The 20577-nt window shown below is 42.9% G+C and overlaps 1 protein-coding gene across 5 annotated transcripts in view; it reads left to right on the forward strand.

The window, feature by feature from the left end:
- The window catches only part of LOC309695848 (palmitoyltransferase ZDHHC14-like), a 57871-nt gene that overhangs the window by 16581 nt on the left and 20713 nt on the right, over positions 1 to 20577 (forward strand). For all 5 annotated transcript variants that reach the window (XM_082516794.1, XM_082516795.1, XM_082516796.1 and 2 more), the window contains exons 3-4: positions 5007 to 5167; positions 20414 to 20566. In XM_082516794.1, coding sequence (XP_082372920.1) covers positions 5007 to 5167; positions 20414 to 20566 — 314 coding nt within the window. The remainder of the gene's footprint in view (positions 1 to 5006; positions 5168 to 20413; positions 20567 to 20577) is intronic.

Genomic DNA, 20577 nt, shown 5'->3' on the forward strand with positions numbered 1-20577 from the left:
ATTTTTGTGGGTTTTTTTTCTTGTTCCTTGGAAGCTTCAGCCTCACTCCTGTGGCTGTTTCCAGGGTAACCACATCCCCCTTCGAAATTTACCATGTCTGACATTGGATACTGTCCGTCTCCATGGCAACAAAGGCCCAGTTAAATATAAGATTTTGTGTCAAGTAAAGAGAAGTAAAGATGCAAATTTGAATTTCCTTGTGAATTTCTGCTCGTTTCAAAGCTTGAAGGCAGTGAGAGTGGCCTGTAGGCTTTACGCTCCGTGTTCGGTGGCTGATAAAGGTTTTTTTAAAGACTTTGTCAGGAAGATCTTAAACCAGGCGAGATGTTGGTTGCCTAGAGCATGTCCGTGTTTTTCTATCGATCCATGTGGATAGAAGAGGCAGGCTTCATGTCGCTCCTGTCCTGCTCCTCTAATGGCTTTAGTGCTTAATCTCTGCCCAGCTCTAACCACCTGTCACTTTCTATCACACATGACTGCCTTTTCATTATGTTCCCCATGTCTGACACATTGAGACACAGCACCTGAGGACACAGGCAGCAGGTTTTCGCTCTGCTCTCTCAGACTTCTCTGTAGGCATTCGCTGAATGACAAGTTTTGAAATGTAAGACATGTTTTTGTTTGCCACAGAGCGCACATTCACGTGCACTTTGTTGGTCAGCAGAAAGAGAACCTTCCCCGCAGTCCAGCATGTATTCATTTCTAAATGATCGTTTCAGCTTGATTTTGATTACTTCAGAATTGTGCAGATCTCAGCTTTGGGTTAATTGTTACAGATGCAGCACCCTCACACGAGGTCTGCCAAGCTTTTTACAACTGTAACGATTTCCCATTAGCACTTCTAATTAGAGGATTCATTAATGTGGTGTGTGACCAATCATAGTGAATAGAGGCAAGATTGAGCAGGCGGATGAAAAGATGCTCTGTAATGACACAAGACTTTGAAATTGTGTGTTTCCATGGGACAGATGTAGACTGACAGAGGCAGGCTGTGGGTCTCTGTCAGCTGCTGTGATTCACCCTCCAGCATCAAGCTGCAGGCTCATTTATTAATGGCTAAAACAATCCCCCTGTATGCTATGCTATTGTTTTATTAGCTTAACTTATTGCTTATTGAAGTTATACAGACAGAATATCAGCGGATAATCAGATACCCTTGATTATCTTATCATTAAGTGTAAGCAGATGTTGTAGCAGTTTGCAGATCTGGAGGATTCACGTGTGTGACGTCCACTCCTGGGTGGATGTCACAGCAAATTCCCCTCAGTCTGCAAAGCTCAGAGAAATACAAAAAAGACGGTCCTAAGTTGGCATGTTAAAGACTACAATTCACGTCAGTGCTGTTGTTTACAAGCATGAACAAGTATGGCTGGTTTGCCAGAACGAACAGCAGCACCTTTGGAGAAAACCCAACACCTCATACCAGCTGTCAGCACGGTGGTGGAGGGCTGATGATTTAAGCACCTGACAGACCATGAACTCCTCTCTAGAGTCAGATGTGAGGCCAGCTGTCTGGCAGCTGGAGCTCGGCCTACACTGGTTGTAAAATGCCACTACAATAAATAAAATGCACAACAATAATGCAGTAAAATATAGAAAAATAAATAAAATGTCAATAACAAAAACAACAACGACTGTTAAAACCAAAATGTTTAGGTCAATGTGTGTTTAAAGCCAGACTATAAAAATGTGTCTTTAGTAACGATTTATGATGTTTGAGCGTTTGTGCAAATCTGATATCCAGAGTCTGGGACCTGCCACAGAGAGGGTCTGTCACCATGAGACTGAAGTTTAGACCAGGGTTAGTTAAGGTTAGTTTAACCTAAAGAGAGCTGCATGTAAATAACTGCTGGGTCGCCTCCACAGTTATATGAGAGAGCGATAAAGTCACTGATTGCTCCAGCTCGCTGCTGCTACACGTGGTTATACACCCTACTGAATTATGGGAAGTACATGGCTTAGAGTCCTGAATAAACTGCCAGGATGTGTTTGAAATGAGCTTAGAGTAGATTACTAGTTTGTGCATTTTAGGTTAAAGAAAGTGAAAAAGTTACTTAGACACCACAAGGTTAAACAAACCATCAAGAGAAAAAAGCAGTTTGGACGGCATGGGAAAGTTCTGAATGTCAACACGAGAACGAGCTCGATGGAAACATTTTTTACGTTTAATGTTCTTTGCTAAAAATGTGTTTTTGGCACCAGCACAGTCCTCTCGGTGCAGTTTGATTTGTTTCCAGTCTTTCAGTTACAGCTAAGTTTCTAAAAACACACATTTTGCAGCTTCTTAGCAGTAGAGCAACTTAGAGCAGTTTCCCAGTCAGCTTGTGTCTCCCAGCTCAGAGGGATCAATGGCAGGGCCGGCTCCATAGTCCAGTTCTCCTGTCCCCGCCCCTCATGCTCCCCTCTGTCAGTTTAGCTGCACATTTAATCACTGTGCTGCTCAATATAAGAAAAGAATTTAACTGCACGTGTGTTTCACTACACGAGGAAAAAATGCTGCTCGATTTAATGAAAGAAATCTGTCGGCACAACTATGTGAGCTTAAACTGTAAAAAGATCTGTAGATTTACAGGAACCCTTCTCAGTGCTCATTTTTCACTGTCCTGGAATTATAAAGCAGAAAGGTTTCGGTAATTCACCAAAAATACCCTGTTTTTTTTTTATTTTTATTTACATTCATGGATTTTACTGTGGACACGCTATTAAAAACAAACCAAAACATAAATTTCTATTGGGGGGGGGTGGACAACTTCTGTCATTTGTTTTTCTGTCATTGTAGTGTGAAAGACTGTGGGGACGTCCTCATCAGCAGGACGAGCAGTAAAACCTAAACTGAGAATACAGTTAGAAGACCAAAATCTGTGTCCTCCTTCACGTGTTGCAGAGATGTCCTGTGGGCCTCTTTGCCTCTTGGCCTTATGTTTAAAACCTGCAATTTATAGCATAGGCCCTAGTTGGGTTTTTATAGAAAAAAATATTATACTACTCATACATATCTATGTGATAAATACAGCACAATGAGCAATATGAGAGTATTTAAACACTAAAACACACATGGAGGTGAAGAGCAGCCTGATTTGTGCACATTTTAATATTTACAGTTGAATTGGTGATGATATTTTTTCAGATTTCTATAAATAAAAGTGGGCTGCACTGCTGCCTCGTCCCGTGACGAGAACATGCTCTGTTTGATTGGTGTTAGAGGATGATATCTCTGCTGTGGTGAGTGTAGAAGCAGGAGGTGTGAAGCACACAGAGTGTCCACGTCCTAAAAAGAGAAGGCAGCGTTTTTAAATCATTCAAAACTTATATTGACGTAAAAGAAATGAGATTCAAATTTGAAGCAATGAATTACCAAGGAGAGCAGGAGAAACGGCATCCTGCTGGGAGCCGTGCCGTCTGCAGCCTCCCACTGACAGTCGAGAGTTTTCTGCTGAGCTCTGTGTCGCTGTGGATGCAGAGAGCAGCAGGACTGGACTGTCTGCACTCAGCCAGGGTACAGCTCAGGTCAGCTTCAGTCTTTCTGAGTCATAAAATCTTTTACTTGGTATTCATCTCACAGAGCCTCTTATCTAGATTTTATTTTTAACTTCACACCAAAATGAACTGATGGCGGCAGGATGTGTAACTTCTACACTCTTTTCTTATGAGAGGACAGAAGACGCTGGATCCCAGTTCAAATGTGCGTCTACTCAGACCACTATCGTTAGAAGAACCCAGCATGGCAAATCTAAATATGGCCCAGTTCAGCAGATTAATAATAATAATAATAATAATAATAATAATGGATTGGATTTATATAGCGCTTTTCAAGGCACCCAAAGCGCTTTACAATACCACTATTTATTCACTCTCACATTCATACACTGGTGGAGGCAGCTACAGTTGTAGCCACAGCTGCCCTGGGGCAGACTGACAGAAGCGAGGCTGCCATATCGCGCCATCGGCCCCTCTGGCCAACACCAGTAGGCAAGTAGGGTAAAGTGTCTTGCCCAAGGACACAATGACCAGGACAGAGAGCCCAGGGATCGAACCAGCGACCTTCCGGTTACAGATGCGATTCCCAACCCCCTGAGCCACGGTCGCCCTTCTTCCAGATTAACTGGTGTTGGCACATATCATACCCCTAAGGTGCTTCATCTGAAGACCAGCGTGATAAAACCAACCTGAGCTGGAAAAAGAAGCCGATGCTAAACATCTGCACTTTCTCTGCTGGCCGCTCGAGGCTGGTTCCAAGACGAGTCGAGCTGCATAGTACAGCATGAAAAACCATGTTTACTGATTCGCTGGTGTGTGTGCTTACTTAGTGGCCCATGAAGTTTATGGGTACAGCTCAGTTACCCAAAAATGTGTTCAAAATACAGAGCACAAAACTGGTGAGTGACATCACACAGCGAGTAAAAGATAACGGGGGGAAAAACACGCACGCTGCATGGTTTGCTGTTTCCATAAACTGCATAACATGTCGGCGGCATGTGCTCAGTCCTGCCAGTGTGGCAGTGCTGCTCTGCATTCCTCAGCAACATCCCTCACAGCATACGGCTGCCACATGTTCCTTCAGCCGTCCTTGTCTGGAGTAGTTCCTCTTTGCGGACCTCAAATCTGATCCAGCAGACCACAGTGTAACAGATGAAATGGGATGCAGCAGCCTGTGTCCTGCCTCTGTGGGACCTAAATGTGATTACTGTAATAACCACCTGCGCTGTTGGATGTTTAATGGGATTATGTGAGTTTGTCTCATTAAAGCAGATTAAAACACAGGGGACTGACTCTTACATGTGTGTCGGTCTATTAAGCGGTCATATCCACTTACTGGTCATTAAGCAGCGAGAGTTTGGTGTTTCCACTTCATCAGTTTCCGCGCTCGTCTCCGCTGGTGTCCGTTATGTGCTAACGATTAAATCGAGCTAGGCAGCCTGCCGGCGTTTGTCCAGTGTTACACCAAGACTGCGTTTCTGCCGTCATTGTTGCTCATCTTTTCCTCATCGCCTCTCCTTGTCCTACAGTTGTCCGTTCCTGGCGCAGCAGTTGACTCCAGTCATCCCGGTCATAGGAGGTGTGCTGTTTCTGTTTGTGCTGGGGACGCTCCTGAGAACAAGCTTCAGTGACCCCGGAGTGCTGCCCAGGGCCAGCCCAGACGAGGCCGCCGACCTGGAGAGGCAGATAGGTAAACCCCCAAAACACTGGGATCAAAACCTGTTACTGAACTGAAGTTTGCATTTTTGTGCTACAATAAAGGGAGACCTATATTGATCACATCACACTGTTTAGTTATTATTTGATTAGATTATAGGTACATGAGCACGTGGCTCATGAGCATTCTGTGTGTGTAGTGTTTGTTTTCGGGAATCCAGCTCCGACTGACTGTAACAGCACTTTACATCCAGGATGAGATGAGTTCTTGGCGCTACTTTAACCAAATGGGCTTTGATGTAACGCTTACTCATAAATTATCTTTTGATAAGTTCCAAATCTAATTTGTCATATGAAAGATAAGACTGTTGATGCATTAGGAGATACTTGATATGAGGTAAGTGAATTACTGGCAGCAGAGCACAAGCATGAGTCAAAAAACAGCCAAGATTATTTTGAGATGTGGACCTGTTAATGAAATTTGTTGCTGTGTCACTGAGTGTTTTTTTTCCTGCTGTTTGATTCTATTTTGTCACCAAAGCAAACTGCAAAATCAGCTGATATGCGGGAAAAAAAACCCGCGTGCGTAATGTCGTATCGGTGCACAGATACTGAGGCGATGCATGTACGAGTGCATTACTACAAGCTAGTGCTAGGAGGCTGCTGGCAATGTTGAGAAACGTGGACAGCAGTTAAAAATGAAGGCCCACTTCGCTGTGAGCACGCCTAAAAGTGCTGCTTCTCCCATCTGAGAGACTTGGTGGCAGTAGCAAACGTTTGATTACACATCAAAGGTGATGGCAAGCTCTGAAGTCACTGAAATTAATTCTTTTTATTTAAATTAGAGCTGCTGAAGTTGTGCTTTGTAGCTTGATCCAAGCAAAATGTAAAGGGAGGCAACTGACCTGATCAGAAGTGAATTAGACAAAGATTGATGGAAGTCACTAAACTTGTCCAACGATGGTGGGAGTGTAGTCTGCTTCCTGAGGCTTCATTCAGAGAAGGAAAGGAAACAATCAAGGGTCCTCCAGACTGGAATTTGCACTGGAAACTGTATCCATTTTAGTCACTGACTCACTGATCTGTAAATGTGTCCAGCTGCTCTGTAGCTAAATGGATTACCACCACTTAACTGATGGTTTAACTTTGCAAAGCCTATTTTTAAAGCCTTCTTTAAAGTTCTGCTGTTTTTCTTTTCTTTTTTTGTTTTGTATTTGGAATGCAAAGCTCCCGTTTCCCAGCCATGGGTCTTTTTCCGTGCTTCAGGCCACTAGGGCCTCATTAAACAAACTCTGGACCGGCTTAATTAATCTCATTAGGAGACTTAAAAGCTTTTGGAGGGAAGGTACAGTACAGAGAGCTCGGAGCGGCGGGGCTGAGAAAGAGTTGTGCAGAAGTATGTTATGTTGGTATTCCAGAGGATAAACAAATGAAAGGCCGAAAATATGAAAAATGTTGACCCAAATACCTCTTTACCCCCTCTACCCCCACCCAACTGGCTTTTGTGCTGTGCATTTCCAAGCAGGCGGTCTCCAAACTGGAACCTCTTACTCACAGACTGATGATTGATGTCTGGCTGATTCTTTGTGCACAGGTTGTGAAATGATTAGAGGCATGAAGCAGCATACGATAATTTTTTTTTTTGTTTTGGTATTCATTCCCATCATATTTAACTCTTCTTTGTAACCTGTAGATGCAGGATTTGCATGAATTAGGATAGGTTCAAACAATATTACAGTCAAATCTCTACGCGGGTCCCAAGTGAAAAAACGACAGACATGAGAATCATTAGCCGAAATGTCTTTCGGTCATTCACTAAGGTAACCTATGGGTGTATATTAAGATTGCTGTGCCACGAGAGTGTTCACCTTAATTTTTACGTTCCAGGATTGTAGTCTATATTCCATCCAATCCTCTGCATGACAGTAGATTAATAGGCTGCCTAATTATTGGTACCATTGTAGATCTTATTATGTGCAATTTGAAAGAACCTCACCTGTAATGGCATGAGGGTCTCACACACATGCACACGCTTCATACGTGGTAAAAACTTTGTTCAAATGTGTTTTCCATAGAGCTCCTGTCTCTTCTCACGCCTCCTGTTACTTTTTCCATTTAAACACTATCATCTCCTCCTCCTGGGTGCATGCTCTCACAGTTCTTTTTTTGGTTCTGGCGATGGCGTGGAAGCTTGATATGCAAGACATTAGCAGCCACATGTGTTAGCTCTTAACTTGATCATCCCTTTCAAGTCCCAGCAACAACTAGCCCAGCATGTGCCCGTCTCTTTCAGGCACTCTCATCTTCACAGCTGGGATTTAAAAGAGAGATTTAAAAAGCAAAAAAACAAAACCATTTTTGTCTAGTTTTCAGGTGTCAGTGAATTTCCACAGCCATGCTTTTGTCGTGCGCTCCTTCTTCAGTTCCTCCTCTCTTACTTGCAACACGACTCACTCCTGGCAGCTATATCTTCTGATTCAGACGGCTCTCATCTCTCTTCTTTTTTTTTTTTTTTTTTTATTTCAAACCTAATATGTGCTTATGTAACTGTGCAGATATTCATAATAGCGAAGCAGCTTTGTGAGCAGGGGGAACTTCACATGCGCTGCCATAATGTAATGTCTCTGCTCCGCTCCAGGCCTGTTTCCCATGTGCTCAGGTGCTGCTTTGGTTTCTTTTTTTTCCTATAGCATTACTACAGCCAACTCTACATCCACCCTTATTTCTTTTTTTAACCATTTACTACATTTATGTTCAGTATCCACAGTACTACGCTGCTTTAGGATACATGAAATCAAACCTCTGCAAACGGCGCTGACTCAGTTTTATGAATGAGCAGAAATTGAGATGTTTTTGGAAATGGACACCTGTGTTTGTATATTGACCGAGCCGTGTGTGTGTGTGTGTGTGTGTGTGTGTGTGTGTGAGAGAGAGAGAGAATCCCAGGTAAAACAAGGTGATGGTGTTGAGCACTAAAGTAACCAAAGCTAAAACGAATTGTGTTAACGGAAATATAAATCAGAACTAGATATTTCAGGAAATTTTGAATGCATTGCATGTTTTGTGTTCTGAGTGCATATAGCGCCATAAATCCCTTACCTCATACATAAATAATGATGTTTTCAGGTTAAAGTACTGCAAGGGTCAAAAATGACACCGCTCTTATTGATCGGTTGGCTCAACACCAGAGGGGCAGATGTGTGTACGGTACGAGGCCTCTCAGCATCCCTGCATTCACGATGCTGATGCTCGACCTGTGATGCCATCGTCGTGAGCGGATATTCAGAGTGGTCGGCCTAAATTCCTGAATCAAATATGCGGCATGTTTGGACAAGCAGACATTTGAGAGTTATGAGACATAATGCAGTTTTTGTGATCCACATTCTCACTGTCCTGTCACTCTGCTTAGTGCAGTTAATCATTGGAGGAGGACGTCTGAGGTCAGGAAAGGCAGCACAGCTTGTTGTTTATCTCAACCTGAACTTGAGACAAGAGCTGATTTCTCTTCAGTTTGCTACATTTGACGTGTGTGCATGTCTGCCTGCCTGCCCAATATGTCAGGACTAGACGGGCTGGCATCAGTTCAGCTATCACATGCCAAATCCGAAAGACTCTGAAGCATTAATCAGAGGGAAGGATGGTCAGAGCTGCCGGTTTCCTTTTTCCCACTTAATGTGGTCCAGGCCAGTTGGTGAATGTCAGGACAGCCTCGCTGTTTTTCCAAAGCTACCAGCCAGACTCAAGGCCAGCAGAGGAAATAGATTTTGGAAGGCTTAAAGCGTGGACTGCTGGAGGAAGGATGGGGACATCAGTAGGGGATACAGCCACATTTCGTTTTTTCCTCGCTAGATGTTTGAAGGTAGAACCACATGAAATACATGATTTATTTTCCTTATCGCTGTACATATATCTCTCTGTGTATGGTCCTGTGATGTTCCTCGTGTCTGATTGACTAATTGATTATACAGGAGAAGAAAAAAGTTTGAAAGCACTCAGAAAACCGAATTGTGCTCAGTTTAATGGATGAAGTTATAAATGTTCCACTAAAGGCGGGATCCCTCAAGGATCCATTCTAGGTCCTTTTGTTCTTGATTAGGGATGGGTATCGTATAGGTTTATCCGATACCGGTGCCAAACCGGTACTTTTGAAACGGTGCCGGTGCTTAAACGGTGCTCAAACCGGTGCTTAAAGAATGGAGAACATAAAATTGATCCAAAAACCTCTCATGTTCAGCTGTTTTTTGTGAAAAGATAACAATGTTAGCCTTTTCTGCAGCTATGGGGCATATATGGTATCACTCTTGGCTGGAAGCAGTGCTTAAACAATGGAAAAAACACAAACTTTGTCCAAAAACCTCTCATGTTTAGCTGTTTTCCACTTTTTCTTTGGTCATTTTAGCCTTTTTGGCCAGGGTGAAGGGAGCATCTGCCATCAAACAAGAAGACAGCCGCATGTAACTATGATGATGTTTGCTAGTTCACCTTACATGCATTAATGTAATAACGTGGTTAGCCTACTCAATGTAAATTACACACGAACAACATTAAGCTACTCACGCAGAGAAGAACGGCTGCTACTGCTGCCATCATCATCAGTCATCATTTCTGCTACACTGGCAGGGCTAGGGGCCAGGACTCTACTCTTCGTGTTTTTGGGGGATGTTGCTAACTCCGGGTCCGATAACAGGCACCACACCCGCAGTAGATGCGCTCGGTGTGAGGTCTCGCAGCAAGCTATCAAATACGCCGCATTTCTCGGCTTTAAAAAAAAACAAAACGCTATGCGTCGCCAGGTGTTTCATCGGATTTGAGGTGTTGCCTCCTTTGACAGTATCACAGTATCAGCTTAAAGCACTTGTTGCAGGCTGCTGAGTTTGCATCTTTTGCAGTGAAGTACAGCCAGACTTTGTAATCTGTAGCTCTGCTCTAAACAGGGCTGGGCGATATGGCCTAAAATCAGTATCACGATAAATTGAGCAGTTAACCTCGATAACGATAAATGGACGATAACCACCCCAAGTGCCCAAAAAAAAACAAACGTTTTTTTCTTTTTCTTTTGATGGGGCTGTGGCAGGCAGCATAGTTCCTCCAGTTATTTTGATAATATTATTCCCCCTAGACCTATTCATTGCAATTATATTATTACCACTTTAAAGGACTGTAAAATGTCACTGAAAATAAATGAAGACAATAGTAGTAAGTACTTTTAGTGGTTAAGATTTATTAACTGAACTGAACTTGTGTTACCTTGACTTGACGCAACAGTCTTTTTGCAGAGTTTACATTTAACAATTTTTTGATCAATATCATCCTTGTTGAATCCAAAATGTTGCCAAACGATTGATGATGCATTTTTTTTGTTAACAACCATGTCCTCTTTTTTTTTTTTTTTATTATGTTGCTCTTTGTTGTTTGCTTTCTCTTCTGTTTTTTTTTTCTCCATACAGGTGACCCAGGTGTTTTTTTTTCTTTTTTCTTTCTTCTCTTTCTTCCTCCCCCCTTCTCACTGTCTCTTCTCCCCTTTGGTTTTCTTTCTCTCCCTCTCTTTCTTTCATTCTTTCTCCCTGTCCTATCCCCCAGTCATGTCTGTCCCGTTTGTAGCAACTGAAAATAAAATAAATTCATAATTATAATAAAGGTCAATCAAATGGACCAATATGGCAAGGCCATGATGATCCACTTGGTAAAATAAATCCGCTTGGCATCTTTCTTGGCCTTAAGACAACAATTCTGATGGCTAAAGATCCAAACGGGACACAAAAAAAAAACAAAAAACAACCATCTCCTCTTCCTCCTCCACCAGCTCTACCTCTGTCGCTGCTGCTTCAACATTTAAATCGTCCTCCATTTGTTCACCCGTGTCTCGTCTTGTTACAGGTAGTAGAGTCATGTGACTCCACCCCGTTAAGTCTGTAATGTAGCACAGCGTCTTAAAGGGACATGAACATTGCCAACCTGCACATGCCTTTTCTTTTTTTTTAAATACCGAATTTACCGACATGGGCAAAATGACGTCGATGAGAGTCATAAATTTCGGTAACGATAAATTTTTGATATATCGCCCAGCCCTAGCTCTAAAAGAACGTACGTACCTGGGCCCGCCTACTATCCTGTTATCCTACGGAAACGTAAAATGATTGGCTAGAATCTAAAGTGTATCACAGCTCAGGGAAAAAAAAAAAGCACCGAAATGTGCGCTGCTTTTTGGTCTGGTTACTACCGTTTATGTCAGAACCGATACCGGTACCCATCCCTATTCTTGATACACATTTCACAGCTCGTTTTATCCTTCAGTAGTCAGTGTCGCTGTTATGCAGATGACACAGTTTTATCCGCCCGCGATCCTTCATAGGGAAATATCCAACACTTATCATTTCAAATTGGTTCACTCGATTTTAGTCAAAGCTGAGGTGCCTCCTGTTTCTCCACTGTGCTGTGTTGTTTCTATTTTTACACTTTATGTTCTTAGGTTGAAGCTTTATGCTTTGAGGTTGACGGCTCACACCCTGTAGTAGTCCACTACGACTGTTTGTAATAGCACAACAGGCCTAAAGTGTTCTGCAGTTATTAAACACATTTCCTGTAATCTTATCACCAAACCCACATTATACTCTCAAGTCTCTTCTGACTTGCACCCTGCTTTTAATTACTTTGTGTTTATTCTTTGCCTGCGCCTTTGGCAAAACCTTGATTTAGATGGCAAGCTCAAACACACACCCCATTACCAGAGAGAGACTAACTCGAGCCGTTCTCTATGAAGGGAGCCAGCTTAATCACATTAGATACAGCTTCCTTTGTCTGCAGTGATAAGACACTGCAAACATGCTCGTCGGATTTTTAACACCTCTTAGGTCTGCTGAGAGCATTTCATGTATTTTGGCTGGTAGCAAATTTTGAGACTGCACCACAAATAAGAGCTTTTATCCCTGAAATGATTTTTATGATCACGAGCTGCTTCTTGAGCATCATAAGATGTCTGACACGGCTCGTCTCTTCCCTTCTGGCGTATTTGGCCCTTCAATCCTGGCCATTGCACCGTTAAATGCCACTAAAAGCTGGAACTGATTTGAATTTGTTTGGTCATAGATGGTGAAGTCCACAGAGCAGTGTCGATGCTGACCCAGTCTTGACCGCTAACTCGCCAAATGTAAAAAGTGGGGATAAATGAGCCAGAATACACCAGAGGCTTTAGGAAGAGATCAGAGATGCTCTCGCAGTGACCTGCTGTATTGGGAGCTAGTTTAATTCATCCCGAAGCCTGGTTGGCTCTTTGAATTTCAAAATACCCCACGTCTGCCTGCAGTATTGCTGACACGTCTGCCCCATCTCAAGGATGAATGAATAATACCTTGTTTTAAATTACGGTCTTCTCATCATTCACGCTCAGACTTAAGCCGCCGCACGCTTCACCTCCCTCTGCTCATTGGTGGCGAGCGCCCTCGATCACATTTGTGTTTGACTTCATTGTTATTGGCCTCATAAGTAATAAGGTTTGCAGCTAGTGGAAAGAGGCTCTGTTACAAAGCTTCACTTCAGCATCTGTGAATTACTTTTACATGGATCTCCTGATAAAGGAGGGACGTCATCAAAGAAAGAAAAGCTCAACAGGGTTCATCATCACGCCGAGACACAGAGAAACTGTTCGGAGGCATGGGAAGGTGTGCAGACGACTAATTGGGAAGAAACAGAACTGACCAAAGGTGTGAGCCACAGGTGCTGCCTGTGTTTAAATGTCGTCTGAAGTGACGGTTTCTACATGTGGCATCTGCGTGCAAAGACCCAGGGCAGTGTTATGTAACAAACACACAGGTTCATCCAAACCCTTGACAGTTTGTGTCATGATCAAGTGTGCTGTGGAGTCGTTTCACTGGGGCTGATGTAAAACCGCCATCTTCTCTAGTCTTTGTCTCCTCTGTGTCGAGGCTGCTGATGGCTCGTTCGCAGATCTACAGTGACGTGGACGTGAGGAGAAAGAGATGAGTCGATGACAGAGCTGCAGGGGACTCTAACAAAGGAGTGCACACAAATAGAGCCGTCACTGTAGAGCTGTTTCACTGAAGCTCACAGGAGAAAAGAGAAATAACAGACAGTGACAAACAAACTTGGCGTGGAGCCGTTACACTGGCCTGGATTGACCCTGTCCCCTTAGATACACGGTGCAGGCCGGACCACGTGCCTAAGAATGACTTTAGCACTAGTCTTTGCCTGGTCTTTCCCGGTGGTCTCGTTGTTCTCCGGTCAGGAGTCCTCGGTGAAGCAGCAGCAGTCTCCTTCCTAGTTGTCATATCTCACACAGGCAGAGGTCACATCTCTGCAGAATCGAGTCTTCATGGTCTTTCTTAGTTTACCTCGGAGACACAGTACATAGTCTAGAAGACTAACAGTCTTAGACCCACACAAGTATGCTCTCCACGGGTCTGTGTAGGTGGTCTCTGTTCCTCCCAGATTAGCTAAGATATCATAGGTGTGACTGTGAAAGGCTGCATGCACGTCAACCTCTCATTCTGGCAAACAGTTTGGATTGTTCTAGACCGAGCTTTGACGAAAGAATCCACTCTGAAAAGTTGTTAAAGAACATGGAACATGGAGTTCAGTCCCCTGAACAGAGACCACAGCAGTTGTATTACACACACACATACAGGGAGTGCAGAATTATTAGGCAAGTTGTATTTTTGAGGAATAATTTTATTATTGAACAACCATGTTCTCAATGAACCCAAAAAACTCATTAATATCAAAGCTGAATGTTTTTGGAAGTAGTTTTTAGTTTGTTTGTTTTTTTAGTTTTAGCTATTTTAGGGGGATATCTGTGTGTGCAGGTGACTATTACTGTGCAGAATTATTAGGCAACTTCCTTTCCTTTGGCAAAAAGGAAAGGAAGTTGCCTAATGCACACCTGATGCACACCTGATATAGGGTGTTGATGTCATTAGACCACCCCCCTTCTCATTACAGAGATGCACATCACCTAATATGCTTAATTGGTAGTAGGCTTTCGAGCCTATACAGCTTGGAGTAAGACAACATGCATGAAGAGGATGATGTGGGCAAAATACTCATTTGCCTAAGAATTCTGCACTCCCTGTATGAAGCCTGAGTAAAAGCAGATTGGTGTGGCAAACAAAAATAAGCAGATGTTCCAGGAAAGGAGCTGGATGTTAGGTTTGAAATGCACTCGACAAACTTTGTGTCATTTTGTCAGTCCTGAACTGACGCTTTGCTGCTTTGGATGAAGGTGGAAAGTGTAATTACTAAATTATTATGTGTGAGGCTGTTTTTAAAGGAGTTCCATTTTGAAAAATATCCACTCGGTTTTAACTGTCTGACATGACAGTTTGACTTGATGTGCAGAAGGTGAACTTCACAAAGTCCAGAGTAGCTGCACTGAAGAGTCTTTTTATAACTGACTGAAGTACAGAGACTGTGTGAAAATAAATCATCAAAGCTTCATAAAAGCAAAAATGTCAAACTTGGATATTACATACACAAAAAATCTTAACCGTTACTATTATCATTATTTAGCTTGATGAAGTCAAACCAGGATCACCACAGCGTGCTTGAATGTTCCAGAACTGCTTTTTGGTTAAATGGAAACAAAGCGCTGGTCCTGCCTCAGTGTGCGCGGTGACCACAACAATGGCAGCGGCCATCATACCAGCAGCTGTTTCATATTAAAATCAAGTGTTAGGCTGTAGTTAGACCAAATATTTAACAACAGCTGATACTGATCCTTTAGAAACTGATCACAGACTCTGTTCTGCACTGGATTGTTGTTTTTAACTCGTTTGCTATAAAACTCATAGCAAACAGATGCAAATGTTTTTAAAAAGAGCTTTGTGTTTTAATACTGCTGAGACAAGCCTGTTTTTGCTATTTGAACGGGTTATATCATTGTTTTATTTGCACCTTTGTATTTCTTAGTTCTGTGCTGCACCTGGTTTTAGTTTTAAATTTTGGCTTTCAGATAAAGAGGTGTGTGTGTGTGTGTGTGTGTGTGTGTGTGTGTGTTTTGTTTTGTTTTGTTTTGTACCGGAGTTGTTTTCCAGCAGACCTTGTGCAGATTCCTCTTGCGTGTACACAACACGATGGCGATTAGATTCTCTTTATACCTCAGCAGGCAGCACCAAGCCCAGTTTGGCTGACATTGAATCCTCATTTAACTTTGAGTGTGAGGGTGTAAGTGGGCACACACTGTGTACGTGTGCATGCTTGTGTGTTGTGTTACATCACTTTCCAGTCTGCCTTATTATCTCGCTTCAAGCTCTTAGACCCGGCCTATCTCTCTGAGGGATCTCCCACTAGACACTGATGTAAGGCTAAGCTTCGGCTGCCCCGTCGGCCGAGTGTAAGAACGGCTTTGTTCAGCAGAAAAGCTGCTTTGAGTGTAGCGTGCACTGAATGTTGATGGGCTGCTTAAGGTGTGCATGCTGTCGATTTGCAGTAATAGTGGCGATTAAGGCCGGGCGGTGAGTAGATTGGCATCTGTGTGAAAACATGAAGAAGGATAAAACTTTATTTTATGGCACTTTTCAAAACTGTCACAGTAGCTGACAGTACTTTACAGAGCACAGGAAATCACATCAGGAAACCTGAGCAAGAAAATAATTAAAGAAAAAACTGTAAACTTGGAGTATTTCTTAGTGCCTGATGTTCCAGGTTCAGGGGTCAGAATAGATTTTGCCGGGGGTGTCGACTGCTGAGCTAGGTGCTGTGCCAGGTAGAGCAGAGCGATATGGCCAAAAATATTTATCACGATACATTTTTGAAAATTTGCGATAACAATATAATTGACACAAGACAAAATACTTTACTCCACAACTTTATTAGTGCAATAAACCTCTTTCAATATATTTTCACTTCAACAAGCAGCTGTATTATGTGCATTACAGTAATATACAAATGTAACAGTGCAAATGCAAATTCCTTGCTGACAGTTTAACCAAAAGACATTTCCAGTGGAAACTGGCCGACATATCCTCAGCATAACAATGTATAATATCCACAACACTTAAAAAGAGCTTATACACACACAATACGGTAATATTACGGTATGTTGAAGCACAGCACGTATCGCTCCGCCTACGATAGCCGTAATGCTCCGACAATCCATCAAGCGGTGCGGCTTCGTAGCTTAGCAAAGTCGGACTAAAACATTTTGACAGATTTTCGAGCGCCGTGTACATAAAACCATTTCGAGGTCAGTAAACACAACCAGAATTCATACATAAGGCACACGGGATTATAAGGGGCACTGTCGACTTTACAGAAAATCAAAGGATTGATTTTTAAGTGTGCCGTATTTTCTGAAAAGCACGGTAATAACGACGGCCCGCTAGCATGCTCTACCAAAAATAGTGCTTTGTTGTGTATCTGACGGACGAAAGCTAAACCAGTTCCACACCACTGAAGCTGCAGCATTTTTACAAACCAGTTCTGGTTCATCAGTTTCATTCAACGATCCGGTTTCGCCCTTGTCATTCTCCGTCGCCGCCATGCTTTTCCGCCATGTGTGTATGAAAACAAAGGCACTGCACATACGCGTTTTACCCATATTCTATCGTAGTGATGGGATTTCTGGCTCTTTTTAGAGAACCGGCTCTTTCGGCTCCGAACCGGCTCTTCAGGTTGTTTTGTTGCTCTAATTAATTTATTATTAACAATAATATACAATTATGCACAAAAGGAATTACTAATGTTAAAAAAAGTGGTTTTATTTATATATGTTTATATAAAAATATATGTGGTGGCCCCTAGAGACAAAGCACGTACAAACTCCAAAACACATTTCTAGTGTTAACTGAACTTCAAAACAGAGCTACCTACATCACTTAAATTACACAGTTGAAAGCATGTGTGTATTGTTTGTGTATTTATACACAAGCACTCATATATATATATATTCAAATAATTTTTTAAAAAAAAGTTCATTTACCGGTTACTACCACACACCAAATCCGGTCGTTGGTACTTGCTGGCTTGTGTAGCCACTAGGTAACAAAAGCTCAACACTGCGCCCAGCATCCTGGAGCACTTCTGTTGTGTTTTTATGTGTTTTGGAGTTTTTGCGTGCTGCTTTGTCTGTAGGGGCCACTGTAAATATACTTTTATTTATGCACTCCACATAAAATGAAATAAATAAATCGTATAATGCAAAAACCAACTAGTCACAGTTCAACTTTTAACTATTTAAATTTTCAGCTTTTTCCTTTTAAAACAAATTAAAAATGAAATAACACAAAACGCTGCAAACCACAACACAATTAAATATAAATTATAATATGAAAACAAAAAGAACATGCATATTCTCTGTCATATGGACCTGCATGAATAAACTTTCTGAATCCTTTATCATCTGCAACTGAAAATAGTTGTGGATGATTACTATACCTTTCTAATGTGACGATGTTGTCTCTGGCTCTCTTTCTTTCTCCCTCCCTCCCGCTCTGTTCCTGTGCTACTGCGAGTGTAACTACCGCCCCTCCCCCCTCTGTTCAGCCCAAAGCACAAGGCTCGCGTGCGGAGTGAAGCGGGAAAAAAGTGCGAGAGAGAGAGAGAGAACCCCACGGCTTGCGATAAGGAGCCGGCTCTAAGAGCCATTTCGTTCGCGACCGACACATCACTATTCTATCGTGATTAGGGATGGTATCGTTTAGGTTTTATCCGATACCGGTGCCAAATCGGTACTTTTGAAACGGTGCCGGTGCTCAAACGGTGCTCAAACCGGTGCTTAAAGAATGGAGAACACAAAATTGGTCCAAAAACCTCTCATGTTCAGCTGTTTTTTGTAAAAAGATAACAATGTTAGCCTTTTCTGCAGCTATGGGGCATATATGGTATCACTCTTGGCTGGAAGCAGTGCTTAAACAATGGAAAAAACACAAACTTTGTCCAAAAACCTCTTATGTTTAGCTGTTTCCCTCTTTTTCTTTGGTCATTTTAGCCTTTTTGGCCAGGGTGAAGGGAGTATCTGCCATCAAACAAGAAGACAGCCGCATGTAGCTATGATGATGTTTGCTAGTTCACCTTACATGCATTAATGTAATAACGTGGTTAGCCTATTCAACGTAAATTACACACGAACAACATTAAGCTACTCACGCAGAGAAGAACGGCTGCTGCTGCCATCAAATACGGCGCATTTCTCGGCTTTTAAAAAAAAAACCCGCTATGCGTCGCCAGGTGTTTCATCGGATTCGAGGTGTTACTTCCTTTGACAGTATCACAGTATCAGCTTAAAGCACTTGTTGCAGGCTGCTGAGTTTGCATATTTTGCTGTGAAGTACAGCCAGACTTTTGACCGCTTCGCCTTGGGCATTTTTAATCTGTAGCTCTGCATAAAAGAACGTACGTACCTGGCCCCGCCTACTATCCTCGGAAACGTAAAATGATTGGCTAGAAGTGTATCACAGCTCAGGAAAAAGAAGCACCGAAATGTGCGCTGCTTTTCGGTCTGGTTACTACCATTTATGTCAGAACCGGTGCCATCATGGCACCGGACACCAGTACCCATCCCTAATCGTGATATCTCATTTTCTTATCGTTGCCCAACATTATACCGGTGTTACTGTGAACAGTATGATATGGCCCAGCTCTAGCGGTAGGTGTGTGGTGGCAGCTAACATACTCTCCAACCTGGCTCTATGGTGAAGAGCAGGCGACTGACAATGTGAGCCACGCTAGCGCCCGATGACCAAGGTGTTAGCTTGCTCGAGTGGACCGTCAAGCTAGCTCTCAGGTTAGCAGTCAGGAGAGACGGGGTTTCTAAGAAGGAAGGAGGGTGGCCCCTCTGTGACACAAGCGTCACGACTGCCAGCCGATCCTGGTTGGAGCAATGATGTAGAAACTTCAGAGGATGACGCTGAGAGAGTGCTCCCCGTAGTGAGACACCGAAGTGAATGTTTGAAAGAGAACTCACAATATTCAGATTTAAAAATGTGTGCTTGACTTTCTGATTCTGCCTCTCTGCTGCTAAAAATTACTGTATGACGTGACACGAGTCTGTCAGTATGTGCCTTTCTCTTCTTTCCAGCGTTACAGAGATCAGAGAATGTGCTTGACAAAGATTTTACTCTGATGCTTCAGAAACACCCTCCGCTTATCATCGTTCTTTATTTGGCTTGATAGGAGCTAATTTAAATATAGATTTTACTGTGCAAAGAATACCTAAACGATGCAGCATTAACGCCGTGGAAGGTGAACAGAGCTCTGAGTTGTTCTCACCCTCATTTGTTTGAGTCGGCAGAGAAACGGGACGAGTGTGAGTATGAGACTGGGATGGCGCTCTGTAGGCAGCGACCACAATGAGACAAATTCAATAGAAGAGAACTTTGTGGCTGCATTTCCTCTGCTTGCCTTTAGAAATGTCAAACACCCACATAAGCCTGTCAGCCCGTACCCCCTGCGCGCGCGCGCACACACACACACACACACACACACACACACACACACACACACACACACCACTCTGTTGGCAATGCTACAGGCTTCTGTGTAAATGATCACAAAATTATCTTCCCACTCACACAATCTCCTGCTCTCAGCATGTGTAAGAGTGCTCAAAGCAAGCAGAGCAATAATGGGATCCAGTCTATACCTTTTCACGACCGCCATCGCGCTCATCTTTACCGTTTAGCCTGTCATCTCCGCTGTCTTCCGCCACCAGAAGCCATTCAGAGCAGCTTGGCAGCGGTTTTCTTTTTTCTTTTCATAATGGAATCTGAGCATTGTTGTATTAATTCCACTTAGTAGTGCCTGACCTGGGTGCAGTTTTACAGTCAGGTTCGTTAGTATTTGAACAGCGACACACGGTGTGTAGTTTTGCCTCTGTTAACCACACAGGATCAAGACGTGATTATAGTGCAGACTTTCAGCTTTGATTCAGCAAGTGTTGCTTTAACTGTTTAGGAATTACAACCATTTCCATCTATAGTTACTCATATTCAGGCACTCAAAAGCAAACTGGATCATTTTAAATGTAAAGACCAGGATTATCAATGGATTTATCAGTTCAGTAGTGGACAGGATCACCTTTCATAACATGCATCATGCACTAGATTTTCTGTCTAATATTGAGTTAAATTTTGGCACTTCAGTAGTAATCCTGTGACAAGTATTCTCCTTGTTTTTAATGTATTTGAATCTGGTGTCACCCTACCAGTGCAGTAGTGATAACACGCCCACAGCAATAACGCCACGTGCACGCTGCAGCGTATGTGGGAGCTTTGACATCAGGTGTCTTTTCTCTTTGATCTTTATGTCTCTCTCCTTTATTTTCCCCAAGATGTGGCTAATGGCGGTACCGGCTACAGGCCCCCTCCCAGGACTAAGGAGGTGGTCATCAACGGCCAGACAGTCAAACTGAAGTATTGCTTCACCTGCAAGATCTTCAGACCACCGCGTGCCTCCCATTGCAGCCTCTGTGACAACTGTGTGGGTGAGTGGCAG

Source organism: Aulonocara stuartgranti (genome assembly GCF_965226115.1).
Source record: "Aulonocara stuartgranti genome assembly, chromosome: 19".
Lineage (NCBI taxonomy): Eukaryota > Metazoa > Chordata > Actinopteri > Cichliformes > Cichlidae > Aulonocara > Aulonocara stuartgranti.